The sequence below is a fragment of the Urocitellus parryii genome, chromosome 4 (genome assembly GCF_045843805.1).
Source record: "Urocitellus parryii isolate mUroPar1 chromosome 4, mUroPar1.hap1, whole genome shotgun sequence".
NCBI lineage: Eukaryota > Metazoa > Chordata > Mammalia > Rodentia > Sciuridae > Urocitellus > Urocitellus parryii.
The window spans coordinates 191,205,563-191,229,674 of NC_135534.1; the positions used below are offsets into that span (position 1 = coordinate 191,205,563).

At 49.2% G+C, this 24,112-nt stretch overlaps 2 protein-coding genes across 4 annotated transcripts; both read right to left on the reverse strand.

The window, feature by feature from the left end:
• Positions 1-22: 22 nt before the first annotated feature.
• Hdhd3 (haloacid dehalogenase like hydrolase domain containing 3) lies at positions 23-3,248 on the reverse strand. The gene is made up of 2 exons (XM_026393349.2): positions 3,160-3,248; positions 23-1,210 (listed from the first exon to the last, which is right to left on the reverse strand). The coding sequence occupies exon 2, from the start codon at positions 1,049-1,051 to the stop codon at positions 296-298; it is 756 nt and encodes a 251-aa protein (XP_026249134.2). The 5' UTR covers positions 1,052-1,210; positions 3,160-3,248; the 3' UTR covers positions 23-295.
• Positions 3,249-10,991: 7,743 nt separating this feature from the next.
• On the reverse strand, positions 10,992-21,572 carry Alad (aminolevulinate dehydratase). Of its 3 annotated transcripts, none has more exons than XM_026393308.2 (13): positions 21,483-21,567; positions 17,378-17,504; positions 16,081-16,249; positions 14,715-14,765; positions 14,198-14,294; positions 13,742-13,877; positions 13,539-13,622; positions 13,351-13,439; positions 13,018-13,073; positions 12,847-12,934; positions 12,655-12,741; positions 12,185-12,314; positions 10,992-11,145 (listed from the first exon to the last, which is right to left on the reverse strand). In XM_026393308.2, the coding sequence occupies exons 2-13, from the start codon at positions 17,430-17,432 to the stop codon at positions 11,087-11,089; spliced, it is 1,101 nt and encodes a 366-aa protein (XP_026249093.2). In that variant the 5' UTR covers positions 17,433-17,504; positions 21,483-21,567; the 3' UTR covers positions 10,992-11,086. The 3 variants fall into 3 exon arrangements, with proteins under 3 accessions (XP_026249093.2, XP_026249092.2, XP_026249094.2); XM_026393307.2 differs by having other exon boundaries at positions 17,378-17,481; positions 21,483-21,564; XM_026393309.2 differs by lacking the exon at positions 17,378-17,504 and having other exon boundaries at positions 21,483-21,572.
• Positions 21,573-24,112: the final 2,540 nt, after the last annotated feature.

The window sequence follows — 24,112 nt, forward strand, 5'->3', positions numbered from 1 at the left end:
CCACTGAGCCACACTCCCAGTCCTAGAAAGTACTTGATTTTGAAACTATTTGGGCCCTCAAAGAATCCAGATGGAGGTGAGGGGGACTCATGGGAGAAAAGGAACGCAGGAGTGAATGAGTGAGCTGTGACCTGGAGCTGGTTAGTGTGGCAAGGCTAAAAGCCCAGCCCTTGTTACTGTTATCATCAGAACAGGTTTGGAGGCTGCAGGGGAAGAACACAGTCCATATCTGGGAAGAAAGAAAGGGCTCCTAGTCTCCAATGTTTATTTTGGCCCAGATACTTCCTCACCAGACTCACAACCCAGGGGTTGATCCCTCCAGGCGGTCAAGGGCAGGCAGGACATGGGACAGTGATGGAAGAATATGTTCTTCAGGTACAGAAGCCCTGATGGCAGGGTCCAGAGGCTCTGGGCCAACCACCAGAAAGCTGTGCATGCCTATAGCCCGAGCCCCCTGGTAATCACAGAGGTAATTGTCCCCAATATGGGCTGCTACTGCTGGTTGCATGTGAGCAAGCCGCAAGGCCTCATGGAAAATGCGGGGATCTGGCTTGGGGCAGCCAGCAGCTTCAGAAGTCAACACAAAGTCAAAGTGTTCCCGCAGGCCAAGACCCACCAGGATGTCCTGTAGCCGGTGGTCAAAGTTGGAGACTGCTGCCAGCTTCAGACCCCGCTTGCGACACCCTCTCAGGGTGTTCTCAGCTCCATCCAATATCTGCCAGTTGTAGGGGTGTTTGAAGTCTTCATATAGCTCATCAGCGATGGGGGCCACAGCTTGGGCATCCCGGACACCTGCCAGGTGGAAGGTCTGCAGGATCACATCCAGCCACCACTGACGGGAGGTGAGGCCATGGCTCATGCCGTAGTTAGGGAAGCTGTGGTTCTGAGCCTTGAACACCTGGCTGAAGGCTTGTCCCAGTGTTGTGGCCTCCACCTCCAGCCCATGGGCCCGGGCCTTGGTGGCATACTCCTCCCCTACAGGATGCCGAAGCCTGAGCAGTGTGTCCTTCACATCCCATGTCAGGAGACGTAGCTGCAGCCGGTGTGCCATGGAGAAGGACAAGTCCACCTTGGGTCCCACAGTCCAGGAAGATAATGAGCTGGACAAGACTACCCCTCCACAACCTAACAGTCTTTTCTTTCCCGGCCTGTGGGTCAGATTTTCTGCTTGACCTAAGGCACTTTGGAAACGTCTTCACAGCATAAGATCCTAGAATGAGAAATAGCAGGTGAGGTTGAAGTCAAGGCCCTGCTGTTAGAGACATTGGTTTCACATCAGTGCTGCCAATGTGTGACCCTAGGAAAGTCACTCTGAATCCCTGTCTCCTGTGTAAGAGGAACACAATGACATTAACCTTACAAAATCTTGGGCTAAATGAGAGTGTATATCACATTCATCCCAAAACAAACTTTCAGGTACATCTTTGAGCTAGATGCTGGGCAATAGGACAGGTTTCCTGCCTTTGTGGCATTTATAGGCACTAAAGAAGAGGGGATACAGGGCAGCTGCAGTGGTGCATGCTTGTAATACCAGCTAGTTGGGAGATTGAGGCAGGAGGATTACAAGTTTGAGGTCCTTAGTGGGACTTTGTCTCAAAAAAAAAAAAAAAAAAAGGCCTGGGCATACGCCTCAGTAGTAGAGTGCTTGTTACCTAGCCATGCAAGGACCTAGGTTCCATTCCCAGTACTGGGGGGAAAAAAGAATAGGGGCCTCAGATATTAGACAAAGAAGTACACAAGCACTTAATGAAGCATAATGAAGTCAGTATGTACGTACCATGGGGACATAAATTCAGAGACCCAAACTGATGTTAGTTGGGCCCTCAGGGAATATGGATGGAGGTGAGGGGGACTCATGGTAGAAAAGGAACACAGGTATAATGTGTGAGCTCAGAGACCTAGAGCAGGTCAATGTGGCAAGGTTAAAAGCCCAGCCCTCATTGCTGTATCACTAGAACAGGTTTGGGAGGGGCACAGATCACATTGGGGAAGAAAACCCCTAGTCTTTGAAGTAGGGAGCATCCTAAGAAAGTGATATTTTGGTGAAGATCTGAAGAGCAAATGTGCAGGAAGTGGAGGTGGTTAAGTGTTCCTGGCAGTAGAAATGACAAGTGCAATAAAAGTCTGGTACTTACAAAGATTGTCCACCTAAGGCAAGGTCTTACAGATCAAAGTAAGGAAACAATTATGATCTTTATTAACGTTACTACCAATGTTCAAAGACAGAAGGGCCCTTTCAGACCATCTGACCAACATCCTGGCTGCTGAGCGGAGAAGACTGAGTCAGAGGGACAGTTACCAGCCTAAGGTCCCAGTAAGCCAATAAACACTGTCAGGACTAGAACCCAAACTTCTAGAACCTCTGGTGAGTGCTCCCTTCCTCTGCAGGATGCTTGGACACATTTGGATCTTAAAAAGCACTTCATTCTGGTGAACTTGTATATCACAGGACACCAGGACAGAGTAGCCTGCTTCTATTCTTAACCCTTCCTGAGCCTGGTTTCTGCATCCTTCCTTCATCCTGCCTAGGCTCAGCCATGAAAAAATAACTGACTAAAAGCATAGGAAATGCATTTGTCAGGCTGGTGAACAGGGGCTGCAAGCAGCTTCTTTCCTAAACAGAGCTGATTCCAGATATGCTATTCAGTTGAATCCAAGGGGTCAGAGTTCACAGAGCAATCAAGCTGTCGCTGAAGGAGGGGCACACTGGTGAATCTGGGGATCAGTCTTCAAGAAAGTGAGACAAGGAAGTGGATTTGTCTGCCAGGAGCTTGGAGAGACCCACTCAAAGAGCCTCTCATTTTGCAGGTGGGCAGATGGAGGCCCAGTGAGGGGCGGGAACTTGTCCCGAATAGCACAGGGCGCCATTAGCTCAGCTAAGACCGGAACCAGAACGATATACAGAGTTTTCCATTTTTGGAATCTGGGGCTGGGGGCTCTGGGCTACAGGCGGAATGGTTCACCCTCCCTCCCTTCCTCCGGGGCTCGGTGGAGCAACGTCCAGGTGCCGGGAGTTCAAGCAAAATCTACCCGGCTGCAGTGCGTGTGCTGCGTGGCCCGGAGCGCGAGAGTCCCAGGGTCCGCGACTAGGCCTGGGTCCCCTTCCCGGTTCCAGTGCGCTCCCTCGGCTCGGCGCCTATCCCGGGGCCCAGCACCTACCTGCTCGCAGAGAAGGTGGCCAGAGGGCCGCTGCAGATCCTCCCGGCTCGGCTACGCTTACAGCTCGCAGCCGCTCCGCGGACTTCAAGCTCCCGCCCCGCCCCTCGCCCCGCCCCTCGCCCCGCCCTCCTCCTCTCGCCCCGCCTCTTCGTCCCGCCCTCCTCTCGTCAACCCTGGCGGCGCTCCGCGAGTCACCTGTTCTTGCTGCGCCCCTCCACCCCCCTTTAGTCACTTTGCACCCGCCCCGCCCCTTCGTCCCCTCCCAGCACCTCCTTGGCTTCCTATCCCGCGCTCTTCCGCCTCCAGCCCGCGTCTCACCGTCACCGTGCACCCTTTCGTTCTCTCTGCGCTGCCACCCTGAGGGTGGGTAGAGTCCTCCACAGTAACCTAGAGGCTTTAAAAAATTCTTTCGAGAAAAAGAAAGAAAGAAAGAAAAGACTTGATTTTGCAAAAGTAGTGCGTTGTCATTTCAAAAAACTTGACATTCATTCACCAGCTGCTTAGTAAACCTGTGCCTGCTCTGTGCCTGCGCAGGTCCTCACTGAGGATGCATTGGGAAACAAGAGGCTTCCTGCCTGCCGGGATCATGGGAGGGACAGACAAAAATCAAGTAAACAAACAAGACGTGTTGAGAGAGTAGTAAGTGCGGTGGAGGCTCAGGGGTGAGAGGGGTGGGGAGGAAAGAAGGGCTCCCCCACTCCACACCTCATTCTTCTTTCCTCCCCTCCACTCCTCTTTAAAGAAACTTTCGGTATCTCAAGGCTGATTTGTTTGCTTGTTCAGAACCAACTCACCCTCACGCTAGGTTGAGGGCCTGGGAGGAAGCCAAGTGTAGCGTCAGAGCTGGGGCCTGGGATTCCAGGGACTTACCTGCAAAACAGGTTTTGTGTCACAAATATGATTCCCAGATGTGGGGTTGGGAAGGGTGATAAGCAAGTCAGAGGTATACCTTTGTTTCACAGAATCAAGGAATGCCTGAGGTTACCCACTGTTCAAGGTCACCTAAAACCTAAGCAGACCCTTAAGTTCAGGTTCCAACTCTGCTATCTGACCCTCTGTGAGCCCTCTGCTCAATTCTTTTCCTCTCTGGGCCTCGGTCTCCCAATATGCAAAATGGGGGGGAGGGGTTGGACAAAATAACTTCCAATTAATGTCCAGACTATCTTTGAAGTTGATTTCTAAGATCATTAACTTTGCCCATGGAACCTCAGTTTCTCCATATGTAAACAGGGCATAGTAATGTCTACAGCAGAGTTGAATGAGATCACCTGGAAAAGTTCTTTGAGAAGTAAAAGATGATTTTTTTCAGATGAGTAAGTTGAGAGCCCCACATACCATTGTAACCCAGGGCCACTCATTGCACACCTCCAGAAAATGGCATTTCCATTTCATTGTGAATATGCTCCCTGCAGTCATGGCCCCGACTTAACTGTTAGTCCTCTGGGATCTGCTTTACCTTTGCTCTGGGTAACTTCATCAGTGGAGAGCGCGAGGAATCTTACATCAGGGGAAAGCCAGCGACAGGTCCCTCACACACTGGAACAAGCTTTGTTTTGATTTGCCCGTTTAAAACTGGATATATTTAATCGATATTTTCCTGCATCAGTTAGATCACAGGAATCCTCTAATGATTTCATCCATTGACCTTATTTTTGGTCTGGTGACTGCTTCTGGGGACACCTGGCATGTTATACTATATACTGGATGCCAGTTTATTCTCTTTGGAAAGCCAAGGGGTTTTTGTTGTTGTTATTTTGTTTTTGTGAGAGCTTTTTCCTTGACATTCTCCTATTGAAAGAACTATATAAATCCAGGTTGGGCCAACTAGGTACATGTCTCTCTTTACTTTTAATTTTTCACTTACTTTTCTTTTTTTTTTTTTTTCAATGCTAGGGATAGAAGTCAGGGCTTTGTGCATACAGGAAAAGCACTCTGCGATTAAATTACACCCTCAGGCCTCATTTATTTATTATTTAATTTTTTAAAAAGTATTTATTTTTTAGTTGTAGTTGGACACAATACCTTTATTTATTTATTTATTTTCATGTGGTGCTGAGGATCAAACCCAGGGCCTCGAACATGCTAGGCAAGCGCTCTACTGCTAAGCCACAACCCCAACCCTATTATTTAATTTTTTAATTAAGATACCCAGAGAGAGCTGGTGTAATGGTGCATGCCTGTAATCCCAGCTACTTGGGAGGCTGAGGCTGCAGGATCATAAGTTTGAGGTCAACTTAGACCAACAGTCTCAAAAAATAAAAGATCTGAAGATGTAGCTGGAGATGTGGTTGAGTACCCCTGAGTTCAATCCCCAGTGCTGCAAACAGAGAAAAAAGGCAAAGAAGTGTGCATGTCTTTGAATTTTCACAAAGTGAGCTCACTGGTGCAACCACCACCTGGTGCAAGCAAAAGAATATTTCTAGAACTCTAGAGCCCATCTGCTTGCAGTCAACTTACCCCCACAGAAGATCATGATTCTGACTTCTAATTGCATGGTTTAACTGTTTTTGAATCTTACACAAGGGAATGGCACAGCATGTATTCTTTTGCATCTTGTTCCTTTCACTCAAAATTTTGTTGGTATTACAGTTGGGATCCAGAATGTCCCCCAAAGGTTCATGTGTTAAAGGATTGGTCAGCAGCCTGTGGTGCCGTCAGGAGGTGGCAGAAACTCTAGGAGGTGGGGCCTAGTGGAGGTCATTGAGACATGCCTGTGGACTGGATATTGGGATCCCCACTCCTTCCTCTGGTTGCCGTGCACTTCTGCCATGATGTACGGCCTTACCAAAGCTCCAAAAGCAACTGAGTCAAATGACCATGGACTAAAACCTCTGAAACTGTGAGCCAAAATAAACCTTTTCTCTTTTAAGTTGATCATCTCAGATATTTTGTCACAACTGAGTAACAGTAGATTCAACCACGTTGTCATGTAAAGCTGTAGTTCATTCTCATTCCTGTCCTATTCCATCTCATGGTTGATAAACATTTGGGTTATCTCCAGGTTTTATTTATTACACATATTACAAAATGTTGCTATGAACATGTCTCTTGGTGAATGTAAGTATATGTTGTTTTGTTTTGCAGTGCCGAGGACTGAACCCAGAGCTGGGCACATACTAGGCAAGTATTTTTCCACCTAGCTACATCCACATCCCAGTTATATATTTCTGATGGGTAAGTACCCAATGTGGATCCACTAGTGTATAAGGTATGCATATGTTCAGCTTCAGAAGAGAGGGCCAGTTTTCTGAAGTGATTGTGACAGTAATATCTGAGAGTTCTAGTCCTTCCACATTCTCAACAATTGGCACAGTCAATCTTTTTAATAGGTATGGTGGTATCTCAAGGATTTAACTTGAATTCCTCCACCAATTAATGAAGTTAATACCTTTTCATATATCTATTAGCCAAGTTTTCATTTATTCTTATTTGCACAACTATACACGAATGTATCCTTGATTACAGAGCTCATATGTATAAAGTCCCTCTAAAACCAAATTCTCACCCCGTCTCTCCACAAGTCCTTCCCGTTTTGAACTCTGGGCTTGGAACTAGGAGGCTATTGTCTTGTTGTGTGTGTGTGTGTGTGTGTGTGTGTGTGTTTGTGGTGCTGGGAATTGAACCCAGGGCCTTGTGCATGTTTCTGTGTGATTTTTGGACAAGTCTCTTCTCTGGGTCTGTCTCCCCATCTATAACTGTTAAACTAAGTGATCTCCAAGGGCCTAATATTCTCAATCTTCTGTGATTCCAAGAAACTTCATGTGGTAGAGATGACCACTGTCTCCAGGATCCATTCTTTCTATCTTCCTTCCTCTGGAACCCTGAGTTTTAGCTGAGCATATGCCCCCTCCCCCCAACAATGGTGTGTGGACAGAAATGATGTAACTTCTAGATCCTGCCTGTACAAAGAAGGGTCATGATCTACTACTGCCCTCTCTTCCTGTTGGCTAAGAGGACCTGACGGTAGGAAACTGGGGTTGCCACTTTGATCACAAGATGGAAACCAGGATGTGTTGAGGATGAAAGAGGTAGAAGCCGAGACACCCCACCACTCCTACACCTTGCAGCTGACACACTTAGAGAGATGTAAATTTCTATCTTTTTTTTTTTTTTTTTTTTTTTACATTTATTTTTTTTCAGTTCTCGGCAGACACAACATCTTTGTTGGTATGTGGTGCTGAGGATCGAACCCGGGCTGCACGCATGCCAGGCAAGCGCACTACCGCTTGAGCCACATCCCCAGCCCCGTAAATTTCTATCTTAAGCCATTGTTAGTTTGGCTTTTTTCATACCCACTGATCCTGAATCCTGAAATGAAGAGAATGACGGGGTCAGATTTCTTTAAGGAACTGAGATCTTAACAACATAAAAGGAGACAGCCATACAGATTGTGGGCGGAATGTTCCAGGCAAAGGAACCATCTGTACAAAAGCTCTGTGTCCTGGCCAGCCTCTGTGACCTGAGGCAGACCTGGCCAAGGTGGTGCTCAGTTTTAGCAACTGAGCCAAGAGGTGGTTCTTGTGACCCTAGCAGGACCAATCAGATATTTTCAGATATTGATTTGCTATGTAACTGAGAGACAGAAAGGATCTTTCTCTGGGATTATAAATCTTTTTTTAATATTTATTTTCTAATTGTAGTTGGACACAATACCTTTATTTTATTTATTTTTATATGGTGCTGAGGATGGAACCCAGGGCCTTACATGTGCTAGGCGAGTGCTCTACTGCTGAGCCACGACCCCAGTCCTGGGATTCTAAATCTTAAGGACCACTTAAACCTAGAGTTAGTGGGGATCAAAGTCTTTGACTCAGGCTCCACCCACATTTGAACTTCTCAGGGCCCTGTTATGTAAATCAGCTGGCTCATTTTTTTTTTTTTCATTCCTGAAATGGGTTTCGGTCACTTGCAACCAAGAGCTTCTGGGACAATCCAGGGCTTGGTCTGCTGCAAATCATAGGCTCTGATGTTTGGAATTGGGGCTCAGAGCAGGGAGCAGTTAGGATTCCCCATTCCCTGTGTGGACAGTTGGTGATCTCTGCTTTTAGGTAGTGAATTGGCTGATTAAAAAGCCTGTTGAAGGGACAAGCCACAGTCTAAGCTGGCACATAGGACAGGGAAACAAGAAAATCAAGTCTCACTAAGAAAGGCCCTTAGCACTCATCAACTCAGTGGTGATGCCTAGAGGTCAGATCATGTGTCATGCCAGGCTATGAAAACTGAGTCCTCTGTCCAGGGATAAAATTACTTCTAGCAAGGGCAGGTCATTCTTCTTCTGTACTTCCTGGTGCTCTAGCCACACCAGCCCTATGCTCCTCCAGTTCCTTCTAGCCCCAGGGCCTTTGCACCACCATCCTTTCTGCCTGAAATGCTGTTGTCCAAGCATAGCTTGGTCACTCATCCAAATGTCAGTCTTTCAATGAAACATTTTCCGATCCTCCAAAGCAGGTCAGGTCCTATGGCCTCTTTCACATCACCTATCAAGTCACTGGTAGATCTGCTTCCTGGTTCTCAGGGATATTCATCCTCATTTGGTGCAGTGTTTACCATGTGCTCCCCAAGTGGTCTGGCCACACATTTGTCTGCCTACTTTGAACTATTTATACCTAAAGGACACCATCTGTCCCCCATCTCTCTGTGCCTAGAACCAAGCCAGGCTCTATACTTGCTTAGCAGTGAGGAGTCTGAGATGGCTCGACAAACCTTCGCTTCCACATCAATCATTTTAACCAGAAATGAGCTCAGGGGCCAGGAGGCAGGAGGCCCAGCAGCTAAGACACCTAGAGGTTCTGGTCTGGTCTGTCTCTGGCCCAGCAATGACTAGTCTCCCAGTTGGTGATGCAGGTCCTATGTCGTAGGTACAGGTGCGGGCTCAGGCTCCTGGAAGAAGCTTTGGGAGTCTTCAAGCTCTGATCTTGGCTGGCCACCTTTCAGAAGGTGAGAACAGGGTGAGATGAGGCCTTAATAAGGTGAGCCAACCACAGCTCTGATGAAGGACACCAAGAGGTGGAAGGGACTGGATTGTCTGTAGGAGCTGCCAGGAGTTTATAATTCTAAATGAATGTATTTATTCTACATTAAAAATGGGCTGTACTGCCAGGTTGGTGGTGTATGGCTGTAATCCCAAATGAGGAGGCTGAGGCAGGAGGATCCCAAGTTGGAGGACAGTCTCAGCAACTTAGTGAGACCTTGTCTCAAAATTAAAAAACTTAAGAAGGGCTGGGGTTACAGATTAGTGGTAAAGTGCCTGTGGGCTCAATTCCTAATACAGGGGCGGAGAAGGACTGTACTGTTTGGGGTCTGAATTGACCTTGTTTTGGCCCTAGATGGGGATTCCCTATCCCTTTGCAGATGGGCAAGTAGACTTGCAAAATGGATTCTCCTTAACTGGGCCTTAACTTTCATTGGGAGGAGACTCATTGTCAGTCTTAAAATGACTACAAGCGCTTGTGAAGTTGCTAGAGCCAGAAACCCATGAAGGCATCCTTGTTTCCTTCTCCACAGTGATTTAAAGCATTGGCAAAATTTGCTAAGTGGTGTAGTTCAATGGTAGAGGTTCTTGGCTAGCATGCATGAGGCCCTGGCTTAACCCCCAGCACAGGGTGGGGTGGGAGGAGAACATCTTTCAGTGGGCTGCACTTTAAATACAAAATAAAATCTAAGCTCATTACCAGATGTGGGATTTGGCCTTTCTACCCATATGCCTCTTCCTCACCTTCTCCAAAGCCCTGTTGAGCTCCTCCCACCACAGGGTCATGGTACATACCATCTTCTCTTCTTTGTTCTTGTGACCTGCATCTTTGTAAGGGTCTTTTCTTGTCGCTCTAAGGCTTTTTTTTTTTTGTACTAGGAATTGAACTCAGGGGTGCTGCACCACAAAGCCACATCCCCAGCCCTTTTTTTATATTTTATTTAGAGACAGGTTCTTACTGAGTTGCTAGTGCCTCCCAAAATTGCCAAGGCTGGCTTTGAACTTGTGATCCTCCTATCTCGGCCTCCTGAGTGGCTGGAATTATAGGCATGCGCCACCACGCCCAGCTTCCCTCTCAGTCTTAGCCTCAGAGAGGGTCTCTAGACCATGCTCTGAAGAGGGTCCTACCCCTTACTCTCTGAGACCCTTTCCTTCTTTCAAAGCACTTATCACAGTTTGTAACCACTTTGTCCCTTTTCTTCTTAACTGTCTTCCTTACTCTCTATACAATTTCCAGAAGGAGCCAGGCTGTGGCCTGTCCTACTGTCTCCCTGGCACCCAGTGCCTGGTCATAGAGCAGAGGTTCTCAAGAACTATCCTGTGCCTGGAAAGCCTGTGGTGGTGGCGCTCCAGCAGTCAGGAACTCTCCCTTTGCTTCTGGAGTTTGGTCCTCATTCACCCGTCATTCTTCCTCAGGTCTAGGCTGAAGAGAACAGGGGCTCCCAGGCAGCCTGGCGACCACTGGCCTGTGTGGAACCAAAGCCCGGCTCAGATCCACCCCCAGGGTTGTCACGCTGGGCCTCAGGCCCAGCACTCAGCTCCACTGCTGGAGGCCCAGGCTTTCCTGAGCTTCTTGGGATCCAAAGTCCAACTGCTCTCCTCTTGCCTCGTGCTCCAAGCCCCTCTCCCAGGCCCCACCACGCCTGCCCTGGGGAACTCTTGGTTGCTGTCAAGCTGAAGCCACACCTGAGGAGAGAGCTGGGGGTGGAAAACTTGAGCCTCAGGCTGAGCTTGGGCAGGGGCAGGAAGCTCGGAGAGCCCATGAGGCTGTGACCAGGATTGGTAAGATTCAGCGAGTTGGCAAAAGCCAGCCAGGGCGCTGGGCCCCTGCAGGCATGTAAGCAGGAAGCGGGCACAGGGCACAGTTCTAAAAGCAGCCTTTACTTTGGTTTTCACTTCTCCAAGGCCCTGGGAGCCTTCTCAAGTTCTAGATCTTGGGTCCTGCACACTGGTTACTCACTCCTTCAGCCACTGCAGGAGCTGAGGTGTGTAGTAGGTGATGATGATGTCAGCACCTGTGTCAGGGAGAGGCGGGAAGAGGGGCGGGGCATGGCATCAGTATAGCCTGTGGGTCACAGCACAGGACTGGGCCCACTTCAGTCAGCTCCAGACCCTGGGTGAGTCACTTTCTCTTTCTGGGCCTCCTGTGAAATGCACAGCTGGGGAAGTAGGTAACTGCAAGCCCCCTTCCCGGGCTGGGATGGAGACATCAAGGCCAGCGCTCCAATGGGCTGGAACACAAGCACTCTGTTTCCTAGCCAGTGACCTTTCACTCCTTGCCACATCACCCTGAGCACCTGGAAGGGGCTGACTGAGCCTCTACCCCATTGTCTCCCACAAGTCCTAGTGATGAGCTAGAGTGCTAAATCTGCTTCCTGTTTCACCAGACCTTTCTGGTGAGTGGGGTGGGCAGGGTTCTGCTGTTAAACCCCTGGCCCATTGGCCCACAGCTGGAGCCCATCCTAATGACCAGGATAGTGTGCTATACTAACAAAACCCGTTCCCATTATGGAGTAACAGGCATATGCTAATTGAACATATTATCTCATTTCATCCTCAGGACAACCAGGCGCCAGCTATCTTATCCCTAGCTTACAGATAAGGACCTTGGGATTGAGAGAGCGTCTTGTCCAAGTTTTCATCACCAGAAAGCAATAGAGGGCTCTGTTTTCTTCATTGTCCCATGTTCTGTTCTGTCCTTCCACCCCCTTTCCTCAGTCCGTCTATTTGTTTTTTTTGGGGGGTGGGGAAGAGGATAGTGGTGCCCAGGGGCTCTTTATACTGAACTACATTCCTAGTCCTTTTTATTTTGAGACAGGGTCTTGCTAAATTGCTGAGGCCAGCCTTGAACTTGCAATCCTCCTCCCTCAGCCTACCAAGTAGCTGGGATTACAAGCGTGTGCCACCACGCCTGGACTTTGTCTCTTTAGATACCTGTGTTTACAAGCATAAGAGTCCAGGCTGTCTCGTGACATCGTTTCCCTATCTGGACAAAGTGCCGGTCAGTCTCTGGGGCACAGGTCACAACCCCCACCTTCTCTGTTCTGCACTTACCTGCTCTGCGGAAGGCGGTCATGGCCTCCAACACGGCAGCCTTGAGATCAAATGCCCCAGCCCGGGCTCCATGCCACAGCATGGCGAACTCCCCAGACACGTGGTACACAGCGAGGGGGAGCTGGGGGTGCTGTGGAGAAGCAGCCATGGGAACGGGGTTGAGGTGGGGGGCAGCTGTGCTCTGGAGTGTCCCTCCCTCCCTGCCCAGTCTGTGACCACCTTGAGCTCTATTCTGAGTCTGTGCTCCTGGCAGCCCAGTCTGATCTAGAGCTGTCCTTCCAGAGCCGTTCATAGGCTCCTGTGAACCCCGGCACAGAGGCCGTGCTGGTTCTGGGCAGGAATGGGAAGAGAGGCCTCCGGCTCAGGTGCAGACTGCTTCTAGCTCTAAGATGCCAGAGTCCCTCAATCCAAGGTCCCAGCGTCTGGGGACTCTCCCAATCTCTGAGTCCTCAAGTCTGCTCTGTGCTCACCTTGTCCTTCACCTCCCGCACGATGTCCAGGTAGGGCATCCCCGGCTTCACCATGAGCATGTCGGCTCCTTCCCGTACGTCCCGGTCCTAAGGGAAGAGGGTAAAGTGTCTTGGAAAAGGAGAGGCAGGAAGGGGGTGTGTGTGTGTGTGTGTGTGTGTGTGTGTGTCTCAAGCCTAAGCCTCGTCACTTACCACTGCTCGGAGGGCCAGGCCCCGGGCTCCAGGGGGCAGCTGGTAGCAGCGGCGGTCTCCAAAAGCTGGGCTTGACTGAGCAGCGTCCCTGCAGAGCACAGTCACCCTGTGAGCACTAGCTGTGGGCTACGGGTCCGGGGTTAACAGCAGAAGCCTGCCCACCCCACTCACCGGAAAGGCCCATAGAAACAGGAAGCAAATTTGGCACTGTAGCTCATCACTGATACCTATGGAGACAATGCGGTGAGGCCCAGGCAGCCCTTTCCAGGTGCTCTGGGATGAAGTGACAGAGTGGAAGGCCTGAGGCTAAGAAGAGGCGTGCCTGAGTTCTAATCCCATTGGAACACTGGGTCTTGATCGCCCCATCCGAGGTGCAGAGGCTGAGATGGACCCCAAAGGTCTAATCCAGTGTTGTCCTCTGCTCTGTGATTCTAGGCTCATGGACACAGGGCTGTCCAGGCTCTCTCCACCCTGCCGCCCTCCCACTGCACTCCCGGCACATACCCTGTTGCCAAGTCCATGTGCCAGCAGGGCGTCCTTGATGGCTTCCACTCGTCCGTCCATCATGTCCGACGGTGCTACTACCTGACATCCTGAGGGACAGAGGGTGGTCTTCAGAACTCTGGGACCCTCTATCCACTCTGCCAGCTCCCCGACCCACAGGTGTCCACCCCTGCTGGGGACTCACTCACCTGCCTTGGCATAGGCCAGTGCCACCTCTGCCAGTCGCTGGCGGCTTTCCTCGGCCTTGAATGCTCCATTCTCACTCAGGAGCCCTGCAGGACAAGATGGCAGGGTTGGGGGAGTGCCTTGGCTCTTGGCCTGTGTCCACCCTGGGGAGAACTGGGCAGTGGGTGTGGGTGGCAGCAGGGTTGGTGGGAGGGAGGAAGCTCACCACAGTGACCATGGGAGGTGTAGGGGCACAGGCAGACGTCACAGGCCACCAAGAGGCTGGGGAAGGTCTTTCTCAACAGACGGACTGCCTCGATAGTTGGGGACTCCTCGGAGTCGGCTGCAGAGCCCCTCTCATCCTAGGGGCAGGGGAAGAACAAAGCGATGTGTCTGTCACATGAAGCCCTTGGGGGGACAGGGCAGCCAGCCATTGCAGAGCGCAGCCCCGGCCCTCACTTTCTGTCACGGTCACAGCCCCTGGATCAGGAAGCACTGAGGACTGTGCCCACTGCAGAGGAAACAGGGACCTAGAGAGGGACCTGACTTACCCTGTCAGGGTGCCAGGTACTTAGCTTCCTGACCCCTAGGAGTACTATCTTAAGGGCTGGGACGATGGCCATTCACTCCTGTCCCCACCCTCGCCCCACCTCTTTTCTTAACTCTTCCTCCAATTCTTCACCTTGGGGACTCTGCTGGGGACACCAAAGATGAGGACACAGCGCAGGCCCTCTTCCACCAGGGGCTTCAGCATCTCTTCCAGCCGGTTCACACCATACCTGGGAGGGGATGGGAGGGACTGAGGGGGGCCAGTTCTGGTGGCACCAGGAGGGTGCCAGCCCCTAGGACAGGGCTGGGAAGGAATGCACCCACCAAACAGGTGGGGAAATCAAACCCCAAATATCAGAGCTGTGGAATCAGCTGCAGCAGCTTCTCCGAGGTGGTCTAACTGAACTCCCTTCTCAAGTTCAGCTCCGCATGCAACAACCTCGCCGAGGGCTCCTGGTGAAACTTGTCACTTCACGAGGCTGCCCCTTAACTGTGCACAGCTGTGGCCCCAGGGAAGCCCTTCTCTCCACTGAGCTGCAGTTTATGTCTCTGGATCTTCTACCTCTGGGGTCTACTTCTGCCTCCGGGCACCTCCCCCTGCAAAATTTCTCCCACCATCATCCCCTTGCCCTCTCCAGCATGCCTCCTACCTGGCCACTCCTGGCAGGCTGGCAATAGGTTGTACGTCATCAGGAACATCCCTGTAAGAGCAGGGGGTGGGCTATGGATTGGTGGCTGTGGGAAGGGCAGGTGGTGGCGGGGTGACTGGGAGGGATGGTTGGGAAGCTGGGAAGGAATGTGGGAATGGAGATGGAGGGAGGGGGATGGGGTCCAGTGTCTGGCTCCCCTGGCCTGAAATAATAATAGGAACAAGAATAACAGTGACAATAAAAGCAAGTGTACTAGAAGAACAGTAATGCGTCAAAGGAAGGAATCAAGTGGTTAAGAATGTGGACTCTGACATCAGAAGTCCTTACTTCCTCTTCTAGTCACTTTCTGACTGGGTGATCTTGGCCAAGTTACATCATTCCTTTGAGCCTCAGGCCCTTCATCCAGAGCCTGGATGGGATCAATTCCTTCATTCAATAAAAATTTACTGAGCACTTATTTTTTAAAAAATACTTACTTATTTTTTTAGTTGGACACAATATCTTTATTTATTTATTTTCATGTGGTGCTGAGGATCGAACCCAGGGCCTCGCATGTACTAGGCGAGTGCTCTACTGCTGAGCCACAACCCCAGCCCCAACTGAGCACTTATTATGTGTCCGGTACTGGTCTAGGTGCTGGTAATACAACAGTGAACAGAACAGGCAAAAATCCCTGTCCTCATGGAGTTGACCCTGTTGGAGAAAATGTCTATTCCTTCTTCATACAAATGCTGTCAGGACTGAACAGATCATGTATGTAGGTTGCTCGCATAGTACCTTGTACACAGTAGGTCTGCTGTTGCTTTATTAATAATCATGATTGCATGATTATTATTCATAAGCCCCTCTTATGAGGATATAGCACTTTACAGCTGACAGAGCCTTCTACGTTTCTATTGTATTCCAAAGATTCAGGATGGCAGGCAAGAGTAGTTATTCTTATTTTACAAATGGGAGAACTGAGGTCTTGTCAAGGTTTGTGCCATTCTTAAGACTTCTTATCCCAGTTGGCCACTTCTAATACCCTGAGTTTCCAGCTGACAGCCCATTTCCCACCCACCTATGGTATTGGGGACTGAATCCAGGGCCTTGCTTATGCTAGGCAAGCAATCTACCGCTGAGCTACACCCACAGCCCTTTTTATTTTTTATTTTGAGTCAGGGTGTTGTTAAATTGCCCAGGTTGGCCTGGAACTTGTGATCCTCTTGCCTCAGCTTCCTCAGTAACTGGGATTACAGGCACGTGTCACCATGCCTGGCTGCCCAGTTTACACCTCCCCCCACCAGCAATACTGATGCCTGGACCAGTCACACACCTGCCCCCACCATGGACAGATCAAAGGCCTGGCCCATTCCTGGGGACTCACGTGACAAAGATGGGGTAAATGAAGTTGGAAGCACTGAGGGTGGTGGCGGCTGTCTGCCAGGTCCGAAGCAGGGGGTGGAAGTAGCCACTGTGCAGAACAGACTGGGGCTGCATGGTGGGGGCCAGAGGCCAGCCAGCTAGTTCTTGGGGTGTCTGCTGCGTGCTGAGCTCTGAAAGGGGCAACAGGAGGCACTTGAAATATGGTCTCCGACCCTGAGAGACGGTCCCATCTGAAAGGCAGCTCTACCAGCTTCCTGCCGCCCCTCTCTCTAGCCTAGTGGGGTCCACCAATCCCTGCTGGGCTCGAGGTAAAGACAAAAAAATGAACGTAAGTCTTTAGAAACTTCATAGCAAATTGAATCCAATGAAGAAACTTTTGAGTTTGTTGTATATGTGACTGCTATTTAAAAAAAAATAAGTTTCTGGTTATTAATTTTTAGCATATTTTATCAAACAACCAATGGGCTGGAAATTAAAAAAAGAAAGACAAAACAGAACTAATCCCTCCCTAGGCATACTTGGAGAAGCACTGATCCAGACAACATTTCCCTGCACAATGCCCACGCTCACAGTAGAAATTTTAGAAGAGTACAGATAAGTCAAAAGAGAAGAATTCCCTATAATTCCACCTCAAGTGAAGTGCAGGTAATACCTTGCCATGGGGACTTCTGGTTATGCAGGACACATGGGCTCCTGCACCCTCCCCCAATGGGGTGACCATTAAGGCTGTCTCCCAGCCAAGGAGACTCCGGCACTTTCCTGCTTTGTGGTGGCACCTTGTCCCTCTGAGAAGGCTTGTGCAATCTCCAGGGCCCTGCCACGCCCACATCCACAGGCCTCTCCTCCCCTACCCGGGAGAGGCTTTCTTCTTGTTCTTCTTGCAACCTCTCTTACATAAGAGTTTTTTGATGATCTGTCTCATCTTGTGCCAATAACTTCTGCGGGGCAGGGTCCAGGGTTAGTTTATTTTCCCCTGCCCCCTCACACTCTGCCCACCCGTGGACTCTGGCACAGAGCAAGTATTTAATTACATTACGTACAAGATATTATGCCCGGGCCGGGGATGTGGCTCAAGCGGTAGCGCGCTCGCCTGGCATGCGTGCGGCCCGGGTTCGATCCTCAGCACCACATACAAACTAAGATGTTGTGTCCACCAAATACTAAAAAATAAATATTAAAATTCTCTCTCTCTCTCTCCCTCTTTAAAAAAAGAAAAAAAAGATATTATGCCCTCCATGCCAGAGAGATGATATGAGGCAGGAAGAAGCGGGGCATTCACATGTTTCTTGAGCACTTACTGTGTGCCAGGCCACGCTGGACTCTCCCATAGGTGACCTCTCCTTGAGTTTGCATGTCAGTCCAGGGAGGCACGGTTGATGGAGTGCACTTCAGAGAAGGAGCCCTGCCACAAAGGAGTCATGGTTTCTATGTGGGTTAGAGAGCAGAAGAAGCTACTGGAAGACCAGGGCTTGAACTCAGTTTTGCAGGGTAAGTGGGTTCAGCTTAGGAGGGAAAGGTACAGCTCTCCCTTGGGAAGGGAAAAAGGGCAAAGCTGGGGTTGGAGGATAGCTGTGGACTGTTCTGAGGACCCCAGGAGGCGATGGAGCCCATGTGGCAGGAGGAGAGAGGAGAGGAAGGGAGGGGGCCAGACTGAAGGTCAAGGAAGATTCTGAGCAGGAAGTGGGGGAGTGGCTGGTCAAAACCTGGCTTTAGGAAGATAAATCTTGCCACTGAGCAGAATAGACCGGAAGCAGAGTACGGGCTATGGGAGGTCTGAGGGTGGAGAAGGAAGGGCCATGGTGATGTGGCCAAGAGGCGGTCTCTCAGGGCGGATGTGCTGTCTGCCTGACCCATAGGTCAGAGGACAGGGACAGGGCAGGAATAGGGTGACGGGAAACCAGGCTTGCAGAGGAGACAGAGGGCTTCATTTCAGACATTTCTTTTTGGAGGTGCTAGTAGCCAGGTGGGGTGTGTGTGTGGGGTAGCCACAGAAAGTGGGGGTGGCAGGTCCAAGTCCAGTGGCTCCTTGGACAAATGGGACCTCGAGGCCCAGGGGGGTAGGGACTTATCCAAGGTCACACAGAGCATTATAGGATAAAAGAGCAGAACCCTGGTGATCCTTCAGTGTGCCGGGCTTTCTGCCCAATCTCTTTGGCTCCCTCCCAGCCCAGGGGCCCATCTTATCCCATCCTCCTCCTTGGCGGGGTTGGGGTTATCAGGAGCCACACATGGACCCACCCTATCCCCACACCCCAGGGTGGGTCAGCCTCATCACCTGACACAGGGGCAAGCCAGGGCTCCCCAAAGATGTCTTAATCCCTAAATGAGCAATTATTCAGCAGATATGAGGTCCTGTCTGCCCATTTTGTGCAAGATTTTGCTCCCTGGTCTGCCAGGAATTAATTCAGCTCAGAGTAGTCAAGTTACTTGCCCAAGACCACACAGAGAGTTTAGTGACTGAGCCAGAAACTAAATTTGTTCTAAACTCCAAATGCAGGGTTTTATGTACTATCACCCACAATACTGGTAAATGATTGAGTAGGTGTCTCTCTGCCCACACCGTCTCTGCAATGGGTGCTGGAGAGAAATATATTGAATGTATTAATTAGGTGCTGGGTACTTTATGCTTATATTATCTCAATTGTAAGAACTGTCTTTTTAGTAATAAGGAAATGAAGGCTCTAAGAGGGTTTACATGACTTGCTCAATGTCATTCTGGAGAGTCAAGTCAAATTTTGAAACCAGGTTCACATGTCTCTGATTCATTTCCCTGAGCAACAATCTTTTGTAGCAGGCTGTGGACTTCTGGAATTCACAGCTGCATTCCACTGGCCTCAACCCCCATTTCCTTTAGAAGGCCCACAGAGCAACTGCCTTCTGCCTATAAGAAACCTCAAGCAGGATTGCCTAGGAGCTGCGCTGCCCAAATTTCATCCTGAGGACCCTGGGAGAGGTGGGGAGGGTACAACTGGAGGGGGAGGCCTTGCTAGAGAAGTTCCATTTTGGTCTTTTTTTTTTTTTTTTTATGGTCAGAGAAATAGTAGTTTGAAAAATGGTGCTACTGCTGGAAGAATTAAAAAGTTGAAAATTGGGCTGGGTTTGTGGCTCAGTGGTAGTGCTAGCTTACCTAGCACATGTGAGGCCTTGGGTTCAATCCTCAGCACCACATAAAAATATAAACAAATAAAGATATTGTGTCCACCTACAAGTAAAAAATATTTTTAAAAAAGTTGAAAATCACTGATCCTAGTTAATCTTTTACATTATAATATGGAAAATTGGGTGCAGAGAGGCCACAGGACTTGCTTGAAATGACACAGCCAGTGAGGTACAGAGCTAGGAAATGAGCCTGAGGTTGCTGGGACCACATAGTCAGTCTATTACAACAGGCACTTGATAAACATCTGCAGAGTGGGAAAATGCCCCAAGTAACACCTCTGCTTTGCAGACTCAAATCAGGCCGGGTTTTGCATTGTGAAAACTACCTCAAAATTTGGGAGTTTTTTGCACATGGGAAGGGCATGGCCCCTAAATTAAGGGAGCTTGCAAACCTCAGCTTAAATACTGTGTCACCCCATTTATAGGAACAAGACACAATGAGGCCCCACACCTTTGCTTGCTCACATAGATCAGGTTAGTTTTATGAAAGACAGTACAGGGCAGTGCAGAAGGAACCATCTTTCAGCATCAAGCTATTCCAGGTCTGGTCTGTGTTCTACTCTAACGTTGGCCAAGGTCAGCAGCCTTTCAGAGCCTTCATTTCATTATCTACGAAATGGGCTGACATTATCCAGCTTGTGAGGCTGTGGAGAAGATTAGAGGTAGTGCTGAGGTATATATCTGGCACCAAGTAGCTATTCAGTAAACAAGCTAATTTTAATATTAATAGGGGCAGGACTGATCTGGAACAAAATCTCCTGGTATAGTCCTGTGCCTTCTGCACCACACCCCGGAGGGAGGACATTTGTTTAGGCCTGGAGATCAAAGGATGTTTCAAAGTCCCTGCTTCCTAACACCTAATGTGGTAGAGAAGGAATAAAGCAACCCCCTACAGATGCAGAATAGTGGGGTGGCCCAGGTGCTATGGGAGGATCCTGTGTCTGGGAGTCAAGAACAGCTTCATGGATGAAAGAACACTGAAGGTCTTGCCTTCCTTGTTTGGCTCCACCCCAACCTGGGTCTAACCTAACTTGGACCCTGAGAGCTGCCACCAAGGGGGCAAGCAGAGCTGCAGGGCTTCAGTCTCACAGGTTGTGTTCCACTGATTCCAGAGGCTGTGCTCTTGGCCCAGAGGGATGGCAACTGCTGCCAGTTCTGGCAGGCTCTGCAGCGGCTCAGAGGAGGCAGGCAGAATTGCCAGCTAGGTAGAAGAGCCAGGTTTAGAAACCAAAAGCCCCAGAAAGGTCCAGGACAGCAGCTGTCAGGCACTTCTGATGAGAAACCTACTGGTTGTTGGTTCAATCAACCCACATTTCCTGAATTTTCTACTCTGTACCTGCTGTAGTGCTAGATACAGGGATTAAAGAGAAAAATGAGAACCCAGTCTGCTCCTGGGGCTTTGAAAGCCCTAATCTTTGGGTTCAGCAATTTGAAACCCAGAGAAGCTCCCATTTCCACAGATTCCTAGAATATCCTTGCTATGAGGTTTCTTGAAGCTTGCTGATTTCATCACTGAAACTCTGGTAAAACTGGGCTCAGAGAAGGGCAAAACATTGACCTGGATCCTGCAGCTAGTTAGCTGCAGATCTGGGCTAAAATTCAGTTCTCCAGCAGCCCAGTCCTCAATACCCACTATGATCTTTGGTACTGAGACAGATTTCACATTTTATTTGGCACAGTTGGACTTATGAAGAGCCACAGGTGAAGGGGGTGGGAGGAGGGAAGGGGTAGAGCCCTAGTCTATCAGGCGGCTGCGATCCAGGGTGGTTAAATTTGTGGTCAGTGGAGTCTGACCTATGTGAGTATAAATCCTGGTTCTGGCACTTTTCACCTGTATAACCTCAATTTCCTCATCTGGTAAGTGGGGACTTGAACGGACCTCAATGGGTTGTCGTAAGGACTGACTGGCCAAGCATGCAACGCCTAGCACAAGCGGTTCTTATATTTTCCACTCCTCTCCTCCAGCCTGCAAGGCACCTCGGCTCCGCAATGATGCAGAAGGCCGGCGGTGCTGTGGGGTGAATCCAAAGGAGGAAACATGAGCGGGAACTCGGCTTCCAACCCCGGCTGTTGCAGGACCATCGAACCCAAGCAGGGGCCCACGGGGTCTCGGTCCCCAGCTGCAGGATGGGAGCTTCAGGCGCCCGACACAAGCTACGGACACAGGACTTAGTGTAACAGCCTCCGCCTCTCTCAGAGGCCGACCTCCAAACCCTCCAACTCCCGGAGTCCAGCCCCACTCACCTATCTCCTTGAAAGCTCCGAACCGCTGCTCCAGCCACTGCAGCGCGGGATCTAGTCTCCCGGGGCCCACGCGGGGGCGGGGCGGCTCACCCGGAAGCAGCTCCCCCCGCGGCCCGCCCTCCCCGCATGGAGGCCACGCCCCTGCGGCCACTCTACGGGCACGCTGGTCAGCCCTCCCGCGGCCCCGCCCACGCTTATCGGACTCGGGACCTAGCCAATCAGGTGTGCCGAGAGACTGGACAGCCCGTCCCTGCCCGCCACAGGGCGGGAGGAATGAGCTGGGGAGCCCACCCTGGCGAATGGGAGGGGCCTCTGCAAGTGACCGCGTGTGGAAGGCTGGCACAGCTCTGGGTTCACCCTAGGTTTGCTTTACAGTTCTTCCCAGCCTCCCGCAGGTTTGGCCCTGGTTCATTTTTTGGTGCAAGAACAATTGGATGTCAAGGACCTTAACACCAAATAATGCCTAACACAATAGTTTCATCAATTTTTGCACATTGAGCATTTAAAGTTGTTGAGTTCAGCACCAGACTGTCTTCCAAGTTTTTAGAGAAGATTTATTCCAGCGTGATTACTCAGGGTCTACTCTGTGCCATGGGTTGAGAGATGTGATGTAAAAAGACATGGCATTAGAAAAAAACTCCCAGGGGCATCGCACCTGACTAGGATGGGTACAGTAAAAGATCTGAGCAAAGGTCTATGTTTGGTTGGGTGGGAGAGGACTTGTAGGGGCAGGAGGGGTCTGGTGAATTCAAAGGAAGCCACAGGAATCCAGATGGGACCTGAGGACTTAACCTCTAGTGGTGCTCATGGGAATTAAGAAAGGATGTTTCTACTGTGAGCAGGAATGGGCAGAAATGAGCCTGGAGTGAGCACATTGGTGGTTGCAAGGTAAGGCAACCACCATTTATTACAACCACTATTTATTATAGGGAGTTGAAAATGTGTATGCTCGTGTGTATATTCCTTCATATATGTATATTTAAAGTTATTGAGTTCAGCACCAGACTGTCTTCCACGTTTTTACACACACACACAATTTTTTGGGGGGTACTGGTACTTGAACCCAGGGGTGCTTTACCACTGAGCTATATCCCCAATCCTTTTTATATCTTGAGACAGGGTCTCCTTAAGTTACTGAGGGTCTCACTAAGGTGGCTCCAGTTTAGCAAGAGCCTGTCTCAAAATAAAAAAAATTAAAAAGGTTTGGGGATGTAGCTTAGTGAAAAAGCCCCACTAGATTTCATCCACAATAAAAGATAAAAAGGTTTGTGTTCTGTGAATTTTATCTCAATTTTTAAAAAGCTAGTTCACTAAAGGCAAAGTGGTATTCTGGATTGGAGCTGTAACAAAAAAGATAGTATTAGAAAAACCGGTGAAATACAAGGACAGTTTGTCCTTTAGTTAATTTTTTTTCTTTCATTTGACAAATGTTCCATGGTTATGTAAGATGTTAATGTGAAGGGAAGCTGGGTGAGGGGTTTATCAGAACTCAGCATCCCTTGTAGTTTTCTGTAATTCTAAAATTTCTCTAAAAAGTTTATTTAAAACAACAAAAGCATCATCAAAGACGGCAGGGACACAATCTATTTTCATGAATTAGTGCTAAGATCCAGACAAGTCATTTCTAAGGAGGCTCAATTTGCCATTGGTAAAAAAGAGGGGTAAAGCTGCAAAAGTAGTTTTGAATGGGTCAGGACAATCTCCTACTCCCCAGATCCAGATCTAAATCTCTGGGCACAAAGTGTTGTGCTTAAAGAAGAAAGATGAGAAGCTTTACCTTAGTTTGGTAACAAACCTTCAAAATCCAGATACCACTACAGGAATGATACAGGTGTGGCTAGGGCAAACTGATCCACTACCTCAAAGATTCTTCCCAGTTAAATTCTGTAATTTTAAATCATAGTCTCCTCTTTCAGGAGACATTGCTCTTAGAAAGTTAGTTTGGTGAAAAATGGGGCAGGATGAACTAACACTAAATAGGGGAGCTTTTGGGGATTCATTTTTAACTGGAGCATAAAGAGTTTTATGTTGTAAATTAAAATAGATGATAGGGTTAGCTCCTTACAACTGGGTAAGTATGGACTTATGAACCCAGAGTTCATGCTTTCTAGGCAAGTGCTCAACTACTGAGGTATATTGCCAACGCTTTTTTTGAGTCAAGGTCTTAAATTGCCCAGGCTGGCCTTGAACTTGCAATTCTCACCTCAGCCTCCTGAGCAGCTGGGATTAGATAAATGACACTGTGCCCAGATTGAATTTAATTTAATAGGAAGTGGGGAGTGACTGTAATACAGCCATGTTCCAGAAAGATCCACTTGGCAAGCAAAACACAGAGGAAGCAGATGAGGCAGGAAATTGAATTCAAAGGAAGCCACAGGAATCCAGATGGGACCTGAGGACTTAACCTCTAGTGGTGCTCATGGGAATTAAGAAAGGATGTTTCTACTGTGGAGCAGGAAAAAGCCACTGGACCAAGTAACCACTGGGGTTCTACCTTTGTAAAATATTATTTATAAATTTATGATTTGTAAAACTTTATATAGAGTTGTGGTTGATAAAATGACTGCTTCAGAGTTTTAAGATTAATACTTGAGGGCATTTAGAACAGTGCCAGACACAGGATGGGCTCA